The sequence below is a fragment of the Gossypium hirsutum genome, chromosome A11, assembly GCF_007990345.1.
Source record: "Gossypium hirsutum isolate 1008001.06 chromosome A11, Gossypium_hirsutum_v2.1, whole genome shotgun sequence".
Lineage (NCBI taxonomy): Eukaryota > Viridiplantae > Streptophyta > Magnoliopsida > Malvales > Malvaceae > Gossypium > Gossypium hirsutum.
Genome location: NC_053434.1, coordinates 65238407 through 65251572, shown reverse-complemented (window position 1 = coordinate 65251572; position 13166 = coordinate 65238407). Strand labels below are relative to the sequence as shown.

Genomic DNA, 13166 nt, shown 5'->3' with positions numbered 1-13166 from the left:
TCGGAGATACATTTCTTGTAAACCCAAAACTTTTATTCTTTATATTTCCCTTTAAAATCGAGCCGAGATAAACAAGCGATCACAATCATATAAAAATATAATAGATTATCACATAAAAATTTCGTGCTTTTTAGAGGTCAACATCGCTGCCTTGGGTTAGTTCCCAAGTCAATATCCATGAAATATGTTCCTATATGTAAATTCAAAACAAAAAAAACAAATCATAATGGAATTAAATATCAAAGAGATTAGTGTGTTCGAGAAAAATAGCAAAAGTCTTTCTTCTAAATAATCTTTCTTAGACTTTTACGACTTACTTCTCTAATCAATGAATAAGAAAATATAAATGTCTTCCACAGATGAATATTTTAATCCCCTATTGAATTTCTATCATTAGTTTATTACATTAATCAAACTATATAGATTGGATTAGAGTTGAACTTGAGGGATGCTGGGATTATAATTATTCATTGCTGGCTTCGAATTCAGAAAATAATTTTATTGAAATGAAATCACTACTCTATTCCATGCAATGCTAAATATGATATGGGATTTCTTTATTTTCCATACCATGTGAAGAAACAGTTTCATATTTTCTTTCTAATTGTAGGTAAGTTTACCATTGCTGTCCACAATGGCAGCTGTATGTGAAAGGGCAATAAGATGTCTTTGCAATTGTAGTGTGTGTTTTTTACCCAATGAGATTATATAGCTACATTGCTATCGTAAATATTTTTAAATTTTAGGTAATTTCACTAACACAGTTAAAAAAAAAACTCTTAAAACAAATATATAGATTCGATTAATATATGTTGTTCGGCTAAGCAACCATTGACAAATCTAAAATTGAGGAGGCTACCTATGCGTCTATATATAGCATTCTTAGCTAATATTCTATAATATTTGTGTATATATATATATATATATATATATATCCTTAAGATTCTTTTACGCTATGATTGTTAGGATATATAGGAATTAATATTTGGTTTTATGCTTTATTAGTTTAATTTGAGAAATACGTTTAAAGGCATATGAAGCAAACAATGTTGTGTCCCCTACTTTTCTTTCTTATTGCCAAAGATAGTATGAATGTCAATGTTTGAATTTTGATTTGAAATTTTATAATGCAATATTCATGTGGTTTGCAAGTTGCAATGAATGAAATAATAATTTAAGTCCCAGAAGATGGTGGAGAAAACAATGGCATTTGTAATGCAAATCCCATGCATTATATATAATCAAATGCAAAAATGGCCACCTACTGTCGTCATATTAATTTGTTACTAGTGAACCTCCACATCGGCACCAATAAAATTATACAAAAACACAAATTCTAACCATGCTTTTAAAAACACCGAGAATGTCAAGACATATTTTAAAAAGATAAGAAATAAGATCCTTTCAGTCACTTTCACGTGATAACTGCAACGATATGTTGTAGTTTAATTAAAGAATCCCAATTTGAAGAGATGGGTAATTAATAAAATAATGATTAGGGTTGAGATTAATCAAAAGCCCTAGTAGTAGTTGTTGATTTCCCCCTCCTAAGCAACAACAAATTGCAGCATAGGCTTGGGCCGTCTCTTTAATTTCCTTGGGAGAGCCGGCAAGGAGTCGCCATCATCGAGCAACAGAAGAAGCAGAAAAAGAGCCGCGTGTGGTCCGGCTGACGTCTAGGCTTAAACAATTTTAAAATATAAAGAAAAACCCACCCTCGAGCTGACATGGCACGACACGTAGGACCCGCTGTCGGGGTTCTTACTACCAGTTTTACGTGCCATGGGGCTCACGTGTCTCCTTCCCAAGCTACACCTCGGGGACACTCTTAAATATTTCTGCAAACAACACATAATTCCATCGGCTTCCCTCCAAAAACCATCTATTCCTATCTTTCAAGTTAACGACGTGGCACATACAAAATGCTTGCCTCCCCCCCTATATAAGACACCCTTACCTCCTTCCCCTTCCCTCACACCTTCTATTTGCTTTAGTAATCTTCTAACTTTTTTTATAACTTTATGATATCTCCATCATCATCGATCATGGCTGTTGATTCAACTCTCTCCTCCGTAGTTGGTGCCTCCTTTAGTGAGAAAGACGCCAAAGCTCTTCAGTTCATTGAAGAGATGACAAAGAATGTTGATTCTGTTCAAGAGAGGATTTTAGGTGAGATCTTAAGTCGAAATGCCGACACTGAGTACCTCAAACGCTTCCAGCTCAATGGAGCTACGGACCGGGACACATTCAAGTCCAAAGTCCCTGTTGTCACTTACGAGGATCTTCAGCCTGAAATCCAACGTATCGCCAATGGTGACAAGTCTCCCATCTTATCTTCTCACCCCATTTCAGAGTTTCTGACCAGGTAAAAGAATTTAGGTTTTTTGTCCTCGTTTTTTCGTCGTATTGTTATTTGGGTATGAAGTTTTCTTGGGGACCTTAATTTGCAGTTCTGGAACTTCAGCTGGAGAAAGGAAGCTCATGCCAACAATTCATGAAGAGTTGAATCGTCGTCAACTCTTGTATAGTCTTCTCATGCCTGTAATGAATCTGTGAGTATATTTGTTCTACCTTTTTCTTCTTCTTTGGCTTCTTTTCGCATATGGAAAAAAGATATTGTTTGTTGAAAACAAAGCTTGATATTTTTGTCTTTTTGGTGATGATAGTTACGTCCCGGGATTGGACAAAGGGAAGGGTCTTTATTTCTTGTTTATAAAAGCTGAAACAAAGACCCCTGGAGGGCTTCTGGCACGCCCTGTTCTTACCAGCTACTACAAAAGCGACCACTTTAAGAGCAGACCATATGATCCTTTCAATGTTTACACCAGCCCCAACGAGACCATTCTTTGCCCCGACTCGATCCAGAGCATGTATGCCCAGATGCTCTGCGGCTTGATCATGAGGGAAGAGGTCCTTCGTGTTGGTGCCGTCTTCGCTTCTGGCCTGCTCAAGGCCATTCGTTTCCTGCAACTCAACTGGAAACAATTTGCTCATGACATCGAAACCGGAACTTTAAACCCTAAAGTCACTGATCCTTCAGTTCGTGAATGTATGAGCAAAATCTTGAAACCTAACCCAGAACTTGCTGCTTTCATTACCAAGGAATGCTCAGAGGAGAACTGGGAATGCATCATCACTAGAATTTGGCCCAACACAAAGTACCTTGATGTGATCGTAACTGGAGCTATGGCTCAATATATTCCCACCCTTGAATATTACAGTGGTGGCTTGCCAATGGCTTGCACCATGTATGCATCCTCAGAGTGTTATTTTGGTCTTAACCTCAAGCCAATGTGCAAGCCATCCGAGGTCTCATATACTATCATGCCAAACATGGCCTATTTTGAGTTCTTGCCTCATGATGACTCGTCCGCTCAAGATTCATCTCGTGACTCACCCCCACGCCTCGTTGACCTCGCCGATCTAGAAGTTGGGAAAGAATATGAACTCATTGTCACAACTTATGCCGGGTTGTGCCGTTACAGAGTCGGCGATATCCTCCGAGTCACCGGTTTCCACAACGCGGCCCCGCAATTCCGTTTCATTAGGAGGAAGAACGTGTTGCTGAGCATCGATTCCGATAAAACCGACGAGTCCGAGTTGCAACAGGCCATCGAAAACGCTTCCGTCTTGCTAAAGGAATTCAACACCAGCGTTGTTGAGTACACGAGCTACGCGGACACCAAACAAATACCAGGTCACTACGTTATCTACTGGGAATTATTCGTAAAAGACGCTGCCAATGCCCCAACGGACGAAGTTTTGAGCCAGTGTTGCTTTCAAATGGAGGAATCATTGAACGCAGTGTACCGTCAGTGCCGTGTTGCAGACTCAATCGGCCCACTGGAGATAAGAGTAGTGAAGAACGGCACATTCGAGGAGTTAATGGACTATGCAATTTCAAGGGGTGCTTCCATTAATCAATACAAAGTTCCAAGATGTGTCAGCTTCACTCCAATCATGGAACTTCTCGACTCAAGGGTGGTTTCAAAGCATTTCAGTCGAGCTTTACCACACTGGACCCCGGACCGTCGTCGTTGAGCACACTTGGTATGAACGGCAAGAATAAAAGTTGAAGAAACAATCTGCCTTGCTACCAACCAAAACAGCAACAGCATCTTTTCTGCAACAGGAAAAAAAATTCAGAGAGACAAGTAACAGTGGTCTTCTTATGTTGTAAAACTTTTAATTTAGAAATATGTCTTTTCTTCTTTCACCATGTAAATGCTTTTGGGTTTGTTGTCCATTTCATGTTTCTCTGTCACTGCCTGTCGTCCTTTGCAATCGTTTCTTAGATCTGTCTTTTCTTCCTTATCATCACGATGATCAAGAAAAGACATCAAAGTTGTAAGTCATGAATATGAAACTACAATAATAATGTCAAACGTTTGTAAATCTGTTGATGTTTTCAATGTTATAATATTTTTTTCATTGTATAAGCCACTTTCTACATGGATTTTAGCTCACATGCTACAGATTCCTATCTCAATATTCATTTAGTGGATAGAATTCGTTTTGATGAGGGAGTATGTTGATGAAATCATTTGTTTGGAAGCATGTAAGAGATTTTAAATGGGTGGAAGGATATGGAGATTTGGGTTCCCTTGATTAATTTTGGCTTTTATTATAAGAATTAGATCTGTTTGTCTGCCTTATTCTGTTTGTGTGCAGTACAATACTACTATTATTTTATTACTTTTAGTAATAGCTAACGAATTTGGTTTATTGTTTCTCTTCCGTAAAAGCATATTCCTCTTCAGTCCAAGGCTCAGAAGTTTAGAAAGCTGGTTACTGATTAATTAATTTATTCCTTTTTTATTTTTCAAAATTTTCATGAATGATTTAATAAGGAATCTATATAACAACTTTCAAATTTTATTATTTCTTATGGATACAGATTGTAAACTTATCATAAAATTTATATTGTGAATTTTTATCAAATAAAAAAATAAAAATTATAATAAAAAAGAAAGAAAGTGAAAATTAAATTAACAAAATTAAAAGATGTACAACAAGTGTATATATTGCTTTTGTGCTTCTTTTATTTTATGTTCTTTCACATGATTGATTATAAAGTCCACAAATGTAACAAGTTTAATTAATTAATGAGTTATGAGATTAAGTTAATTTATCCTTATTTACTAAATTCAAGTAATCATTTTATAAGTTTATAATATTTCAAATTTATAGTAAAATATTTAATTTGAAAACTTAATAGTTTATTGAATTGATATCTTTAATTCCTTTATTTAATAAAATATTATTAATAAATTTCTTCACATGATATTGAAATAATGTTTTAATTAAGATCATTTTTATGTAATAAATTATAATTAGTAGTTTGCTTATATGAAATAGCTATAATTTCACATAAAAATTTAGACGATATATTATTATATATATTTAATTAAATATTGTTGTTATAAGTGAAAAGAAGTGATTATTATTGAGAAAATTGATTATGAGAGTTTGAATTTTGTTCAATTTTATGCCATGTTACTATAATACGTTGTCAAATCTTTTATTTTTAATCATGAAGTTTGAATTTCATGAATAGAATCTTAAGTGTTGAAAAAAGCAATGAGAAAAAGTGGAACCAACATACCCAAATTATTAAATCGCTATAGCAGCTACCTATATATATATATATATATATATAACAAAGTGAATTCTACATTGCACCTCATTATTTTCTTCAACTAGCCAACCCCTATGTATGCATGCCACTCTCTTCTTACCAATAGTAATCCCACATATTCTAAACCTCATTCCATCTCACTATTAATTAGCTAGGCTTTTTTAAAGAGGGTAAATTCACTCATCTATCTAAGCTTGTCCTTTTAACTTTAAAACGGCTATAAAAATCAACCTCTTAACATGCATGCACGATGTTGCCGCTTGCTTTTAACATTGTTTAGCTTTTTATTTCCAGGAAACACAGCAGTAATAGTGTACTTCAAAAAGCCTTTTAAATATTAAAACCCAAAACGGGGAAATTATAACATAGAATCCAAGTCTTTGATGCAAAATATTATTATATCAAAAGTTGTCCCACCCCAGTATCTATTCACTCCTCGGCTTAGGCAAACAGTAACTTGTTTTTTTTCGGGAATCTAATCATTGAGGCGGCCAAAGCAAAAAGATGGTAATGTTCTTCACGTTCAACCGAGAAACCATAACCTGGAGTCAGGGTTTGAACTATTGCCGCTCCTCCAATTCTCCGCCTCCGCTTCGCTTCCTCTTGGCGCTGCCTATATTATATATATGATCAAATTAATGTTTTGTTTACTCAAATCAGTGATTTTGCATTTTTATTATTAACATTGCATAAAACTGAGAGCATGTAATGAGTAACACGAATTATACTAACAATTTCCTATATGAATTTAAGAATATTTAAGTATCTTTTTTTATATTAAAAGGGACTAGCTATCAGATTTTATTTTATTTTTTTAAAAATTAAGATATAGGGTTTTAAACAAATATGATTATAGTATATATTAACATTTTGCAGGAAATCATCACACACACGTATATATATATTTCAGTCTTACCTGGGGTATGGTGTCCATATTCATGGGAGGGAAATTTGCATTGACAATCGGTGGCGCCGGACGGTACACATAGTCATCAAAATTCATGTTTGGTTGAGTGCTCACTTCATTTCCGCCCAAGTGCCCATGCCCTTGAAGATGATGAGATCTCATTCGCGATGGCAATTGCATTGGAAATGGCAGCCTTTCAACCAAGGGTTCTGCTAAATTTCTACAAACATGAAAAAGAGATGTAAAATGGTAATCTATGTATATGAGATTGGATTTTGTCTCCCTATTCAATAAAGAGTGTTCAGGAAAAGTGCCTGAATAGATAGAACCATGTGAAGAATTTGATCATGGTCTAACTTGACCCATGATCTATAACATATAAGTCATTGATGGGAGCATGCTATCACTTGAGCTACCCAAGTAAGGTTTGGAGACAAAATCTCTATCAAAGACAATACTAAACTTATTTAGACCTTAAGGGCTGTTGAAGACCGATTGATTGATCAGTAAAATTAGTTGGAGCTTGAACATCATTCAGTGATGGCCAGTTCATGATGTTGTAGTTCAAACCTCGCGCTAAGCAAGCCTGGGCACTAGCATTTTGCGCATGAAGCGGAATCTAAATGTTACAAACAGCAAAGCAAAGTACATAAGAAAATCAGTGATAACATTCACTTTCATCGAAACCCAATACATGAAATCACACACTCTTAAAATTCTATATTCAATACCATTAATCATAACAATTTATAAATAGTTCTGGGTTACATTTAGCTTTTTACCTCACTGGGATCGACCAAATTGGGCACCATGTTAACTCCAAATTCCATTCTAGTCGGTCCAACAAATTCATTTGCTTCTAAAACTCTCTGTAAAATTAGAAACGAGACATACATAATTAGGATTTCATCTGTAAAGAAAGAAATGTTAAATCAAATAGGTTGTGTGTGTGTGTATATATCTTGCCTTGCGCAAACGGACAAGTTCCAAGGTCTCTTCCAAGATCATTTCATGGTACATAACCTCGGTTATTGTATCAAGAGAACTAGGATTTCTCAGAAAAAACCTACCAATCCATATAATTCAAAATTAATTTCTAACAACAGAATGAAATTTCAAGGATAATTAAAAAATTAATTCGATGGTCCCATACTGTAGGTTCCTCTCCACTTGTTCCAGCTCAGTACTGCATACTACTATTCCATTCTGGATTTCCTGCATTATTATTGATATGATTTTACATCAAAGTCTATAAAATTATTTCTTTTTGCTCCATTTACTCGTCTACTTTTTCATTACATACCTTCAATAGATTTTCGCTGTCTTTGTCCCTTCTATAATATCGGCAAGTAAAAGAAAATTAATCAACCAGTCACCATTAAAAATTAATATAACCATTAATCTTAATTAACTACAAGGCAAACCTAATGACGCCGTAAAAGCTAGCTTCAACGTTCAACTGAGTAACAATGCGTCGGATCAACTGAAACAAAACACACGCACACAAACGTAAAACTTGTACTGAAATTTTGTAAATAATTGTTTAATTAAATAGTTACTTACCTCTTGATCAAGCACCCTTTGTATGCCAATTGAGGGGTTCACCACCAAAATGAAAAATCAAGAGTTGTTAGAAAGGCAAAAAAAAGTGAAAACCCACACCAGTTAACCGTGGCATTTTAAATGAAAGACCATTAAAAGATTTTAAATTTTTCTTGCGTCTGTATCATTTGTATAAACCTAATAAGCACAAAATGTGATATGACTATTGACGGTGCCGCCGCAAAAATTCCAACATCGATCTATCGGTTATTATTTTTAAAAAATCATTGTTAATATGTAATCTTGCACGATCTCATTAACAATTTTTTTTTTAATTTCTTCATTCATTGATATTTGTTTAGAATTTTTGCAATCTTTTGATGTCGAAAAAAAAGCAAAATTAAAGATAAAACAAATTATTGTAGCTATTTAGATTCAATCAAACCCTCCATTAAAAAGCCATACCATCCACGTCGACGAGCAGGAAGTTCCATGTATTCAGCAAGAATTTCTTCAATCCTACACATACCCCAAAATCAAATCGGATACAAAAATTCAATCAAAGAAATAAAACTCAACAAATCATTATAAAATAAAAAAGAAGAGATATATATCATAAGATAAAAAAGTCAATAAAGAAACAAGATATTATAATCATAGATCGGAAAAAGCAAAATCTAAAAATGCGCGCACACACACAAAATCACACCTTTTCTTGCCATCAAAAAGGAACAGTTTTCCAGCTGGAGAAAATATAATAAGAGCAACCTCAATATCACAAAGAGTCGAAAGTTCATAAGCTTTCTTAATAAGACCACTTTTTCTTTTGGCAAAAGTTATATGCCTATATGTTCTGTTCTCAATCTTTTTCAGCTCCACTTTAACCCTACCCATTGTTTTCTTTTTTTCTTTTCTTTTTTCTCTTACTGTAACTTGTTTTTTCAATTAACCAAATATGTGTTTATATCCAAGGAAAAAGGGGGGAGGGGGGTTGATTCCTCTTTTTTCCGTCTTTAATTTTGTTGAGGTCCACCGTAGACTACAAGTTAAAAGTGTAATAAATTTAACCTTTTTTTTTTCTTTTGTAGCCTTAGCTGCCATACAAGGATGATTTGGCCAACTGTGTTACTAAATAATCTTTGTTTAACCTATTTAAGCAGATTCTTTTATTAAAGCGGTATTAGAGAGACAGAGCAGCAACTTGTTTTAAAAGATTAATACACATTCACATACCATATTTGCCTATATATTAAATATTGTTTTTATTTGGAAAGTAAAAGTCATGTTTTAATTCAAGGTTAAACTTTAATTTGGTATTCGAATTTTAAATTTTCAGTCTCCACCAAATGGTAATTGTTAAATTTGTTGAGTTAAAATCTATTGTTTTCAAAATCTGATACTATAAACATATTATTAAATATGTAATGTTATGTCAGCTTATTATTTTCATATATTACTCATAAAAAAAAGCCAGTTAATGAATTTAATTGTTATCATTGAGTAAAAGACCGAAATTTCAAATTTTGAAATGTATAAGGACTAAAATTTATTCCATTTGCAAGTATGGACTAAATCTACAACTTTACACATTGTATAAAATTAATAGCATGATTTAATTGCTCATGCTTAGGTTAAGACTGGAATTTTAAATTTTAAAAAGTATAAAAATTAAAAACAACTAATTCGAAAAGAATAATTACTAAAATTAATTAAATTAAAGTACAAAAAGTAAATCCATAATTTATACAAAGTACAAAAATTAATAGTAGAATTTAACCTCGTTTCAACCATAAACCTGTCTCAATGCATTGGTTTTTAAATTTGTCGTCAAAATTCTAGACTTTTTCGGATAAAGATTTATCGGAAATACACAAAATCTTTAAAAGAAAAAAAAAAGGAAATTATGCATAAGATGCAGTTAATTGAGGTAATTCACCAACAAGTATCCATACTAGTAAAATTGGTTATTCCTCAATTCGATTGGTTTTTGTCCGCATAGATTATTCAAAAGGTGAAGCTCAAAACATTGCTCAACATAGAGCTCTTGGCTTGTTGGCTCGGGCATGACATACTTCCCACGGTAGCTCGTATCGTGGCGACAACTTTAGTCTTATTACCAGTAACAACAGAGCAAATTGTACAACTGTTTTCTTTTGTTGTCTATTTCCATTTTTTTCTACCGAACAAAACATTGTAGGCTAAAAATAGGAATAAAATGCATAAGTAGATAGGAAACTGTTTCTATGATCCACATTATTACGTGTTTAGATCAAAATACTAAAGCATTTGATATTTACATTTGGATTGCAAGTACACCAACCAAACCAGTTTTCCTATAGAACATTTAGATCGAAATATTATTGCTAAAAATTAGGCACTATTAGCTATTAGGAAATCCCAAAATTGTTGCTGGTCTAAAATTAAATTTAACTTTAGTTTATAAGCTATAGTTAACCTACATAAGTAAAGACTTTTACTTTAAAGCCTCTTTTGACCTTGGGCGTCTTTACTTGTATGTGCTTTGGTCAAATTATAAGAAAGCACCAACATAACAAGTTCCCAAAAAGATACTTAGCCATATAAAATCTTGACAATTGCGACATTAAAACTTAAGATTATTAACCTTCTTTTCTTTTTGGGTTAAAAAATTCGTAAAGTTCCCACAATATTAATGATCTTAGCTTAAAAAGGAGGGAGATGGAGTGTTGTAGAAGACCAATCCGACGTTGTTTCCCATCTCTTTTGGCGTCGGCAACAACAAAGATCTTAATTTAGCTTTTTATGGAGCAGTGTATATAGTGGGAAGAATTAGGACAGTTTTGTGCAAATATAAGGGGCGCCCACAATGTGTGAATTTGGCAAAGGCAAGTTCGTATGTGTCTAAAAGTGAGCCCCTTGCTGCATAATTTCATGCTTAGAGCCTGGCTTGACTTGGTTTTTGTTGCATTGAATATGGGGGATTATAGTGGAATGGAAAGCTCTCCCAGATTTGGGGTTTGTTCCAAAAATCAATGAAGACTCGGGAGATGTACTAAGGAATAGGGTGGACTTGGAAGCCACTACTTGAGGAGTTTCAACTCCCTTACGTAATTCATACGCATTAGGATCCAGCAGTTGCCTCAAACAAACCCAACTTCTTCCCCCAATTTCATATTCATTTCATAAAAAGGATTCGGCTGCTGTGGACTGTGGTCACCTTAATATTATATTGGTGATTTTGAAGCATGTGAGATACAGAGCTGGTAATGGATAGTCCGTACTTTGATATTTATTAATATATATTTTTAATTCCAATTGTACAAATTTAGATATTCAAATTACTGTTTACAACAGATTGAATATTTATTTGAATATTAATTTTGATATATTTATTATTTAAATCTGCTTTACTTTAATAGGTAATATGATTTAAATCTATTATCGAAATTTAGAATTTAAATTTAAATGCAGATATTACTTAAATTTTAAAGTGGATTTACATAATTCAATTCGGCTTTACAAAAATTATAATATTTTACTAAAAAATAAGAAAACGATGTGATAAAGTGTTGATTCGGACAGATAGTACGGAGGTTATTCAGGCCATTTAGAAATTTTTTTCATCGACATCTAATTTAGCATTTATGAAACGTATTCAACTGATTTTGTTGAAGATGGATCACTAGAATTTGAATTATATTTCTAGAGAAGAGAACTTAAAAGTAGACTACATCATCAATTTGACTTTTTAACAAGAATAAGAATTTACAGCTGTTCTTAGAGAATCCATTTAATATTACTAGATAATTATGATTAATTTATATGTTTCTCTCAAAGAAAAAAAAGAAAAACTATTCCCAGCAAAGAAATGAGAGCACGACACTAACTCTTTGGTAATGTGAGTTTCAAATATTGTTGGATGACAATTTTTTAAAATTATGTATGAATAATTTATTTATTAAAATAAATAATTATGAACTAATGAAGAATTTATTATAAAAAGTATGGTCATGATTTCTATAATATATATTTTTCTAAATTTATCAAATAATGATTTGTTTGTACTTTATAAAAAAATTTATTTTAGCATTTTATTCATTTTATTTATCTCTTTTTGCCTTTAAACTTACATTGTTTAACTTTATTGACGTGACATACATGTTGATTGCCACGCGGATGGCACATCAACAATTAATTAATTTTTTAATATTTAAAATGCAAAAATTAAAATATAAACAAATTATTAACGTTATTAAAAATATAAAAAAATATAATTTTTAATTTTTTAAAAAATTATTTAATTATTGGCATGACATATACATGACATTCACATGGTGGCCACATTAACTTTTTCATCAATTTTGGGGTGATTTGACAAACAATGCAAATTTAAAGGCTAAAAGAGATGGAAAATTAAATGAAAAGCTAAAATGACTTTTTTTTTATCAAGTTGAAGGATAAAATAAATCATTATCATAAATAAAAGAATATAAATATCCTCATAAAAATATTTCTTCTTTTGTTAAAAGTATAGCTTTTAATAATTTTAAAACTAAATTAAAACCTAATTAATTAGCAATGCTAACATTATGAGAATATAAACAAATTTGTAATCATAACAATATCTGAAATTATTAATAAAAAGTAGGTAAAAGTTGATAGCATTAACACAAGGAACATGTGAAGATTTACAAATGGTCCCCTCCCCTGTCCAGAACGCTTTTACAATTGTGAACTCAATTGTAGAATGTAGAAACCTCATCAAAGAGCCCAATGCTGAATTTAGCCATATACTTCCATGGCTGCTGTTAAGTGACATCATTAGGCCCAACAATGGCGTGATTAGCTATCTATAATTGAAAAAGAGAAGGAAGAATTCAACCCATATAATTTACCAAACCCCACTCACCTTCATCACCCCATAAAATAGACCAACTCTTTGCTTCAAATCATTTGGCAATAAAGGGAGAGAGTTCTAAAGCTATACTAAAAATGGGTGATCCTGGCATATCCTTAAGAGTCCTATTTCGTCTTTCTATTACACCATTCATATTGGGTGATTCTGGTATGGTGTATTGTGAGATAATATTGCATTACTCT

General features: G+C 32.7%; 2 protein-coding genes across 2 annotated transcripts; one reads left to right on the top strand and one right to left on the bottom strand.

Annotated features, from left to right (window-relative positions):
• Positions 1-1966: 1966 nt before the first annotated feature.
• LOC107900296 (probable indole-3-acetic acid-amido synthetase GH3.1) lies at positions 1967-4395 on the top strand. The gene is made up of 3 exons (XM_016825955.2): positions 1967-2365; positions 2451-2552; positions 2667-4395. Exons 1-3 carry the CDS (start codon positions 2022-2024, stop codon positions 4039-4041), a joined length of 1821 nt encoding a protein of 606 aa, XP_016681444.2. The 5' UTR covers positions 1967-2021; the 3' UTR covers positions 4042-4395.
• Positions 4396-5952: 1557 nt separating this feature from the next.
• Positions 5953-9115, bottom strand: LOC107900285 (MADS-box transcription factor 7). Its single transcript, XM_016825949.2, has 11 exons — positions 8797-9115; positions 8553-8606; positions 8109-8124; positions 7970-8028; positions 7849-7879; positions 7699-7760; positions 7512-7611; positions 7328-7414; positions 7019-7164; positions 6555-6765; positions 5953-6251 (listed from the first exon to the last, which is right to left on the bottom strand). Exons 1-11 carry the CDS (start codon positions 8979-8981, stop codon positions 6162-6164), a joined length of 1041 nt encoding a protein of 346 aa, XP_016681438.1. The 5' UTR covers positions 8982-9115; the 3' UTR covers positions 5953-6161.
• Positions 9116-13166: the final 4051 nt, after the last annotated feature.

Coding starts and splice junctions, on each gene's coding strand:
- LOC107900296 (XM_016825955.2), top strand. CDS start 2,022: ATGATATCTCCATCATCATCGATCATGGCTGTTGATTCAACTCTCTCC. Junction 2,366..2,450: donor ATTTCAGAGTTTCTGACCAG/GTAAAAGAATTT, acceptor CTTAATTTGCAG/TTCTGGAACTTCAGCTGGAG. Junction 2,553..2,666: donor CTCATGCCTGTAATGAATCT/GTGAGTATATTT, acceptor TGGTGATGATAG/TTACGTCCCGGGATTGGACA.
- LOC107900285 (XM_016825949.2), bottom strand. CDS start 8,981: ATGGGTAGGGTTAAAGTGGAGCTGAAAAAGATTGAGAACAGAACATAT. Junction 8,607..8,796: donor CTTTTTGATGGCAAGAAAAG/GTGTGATTTTGT, acceptor GGGTATGTGTAG/GATTGAAGAAATTCTTGCTG. Junction 6,252..6,554: donor ATATGGACACCATACCCCAG/GTAAGACTGAAA, acceptor TATATAATATAG/GCAGCGCCAAGAGGAAGCGA.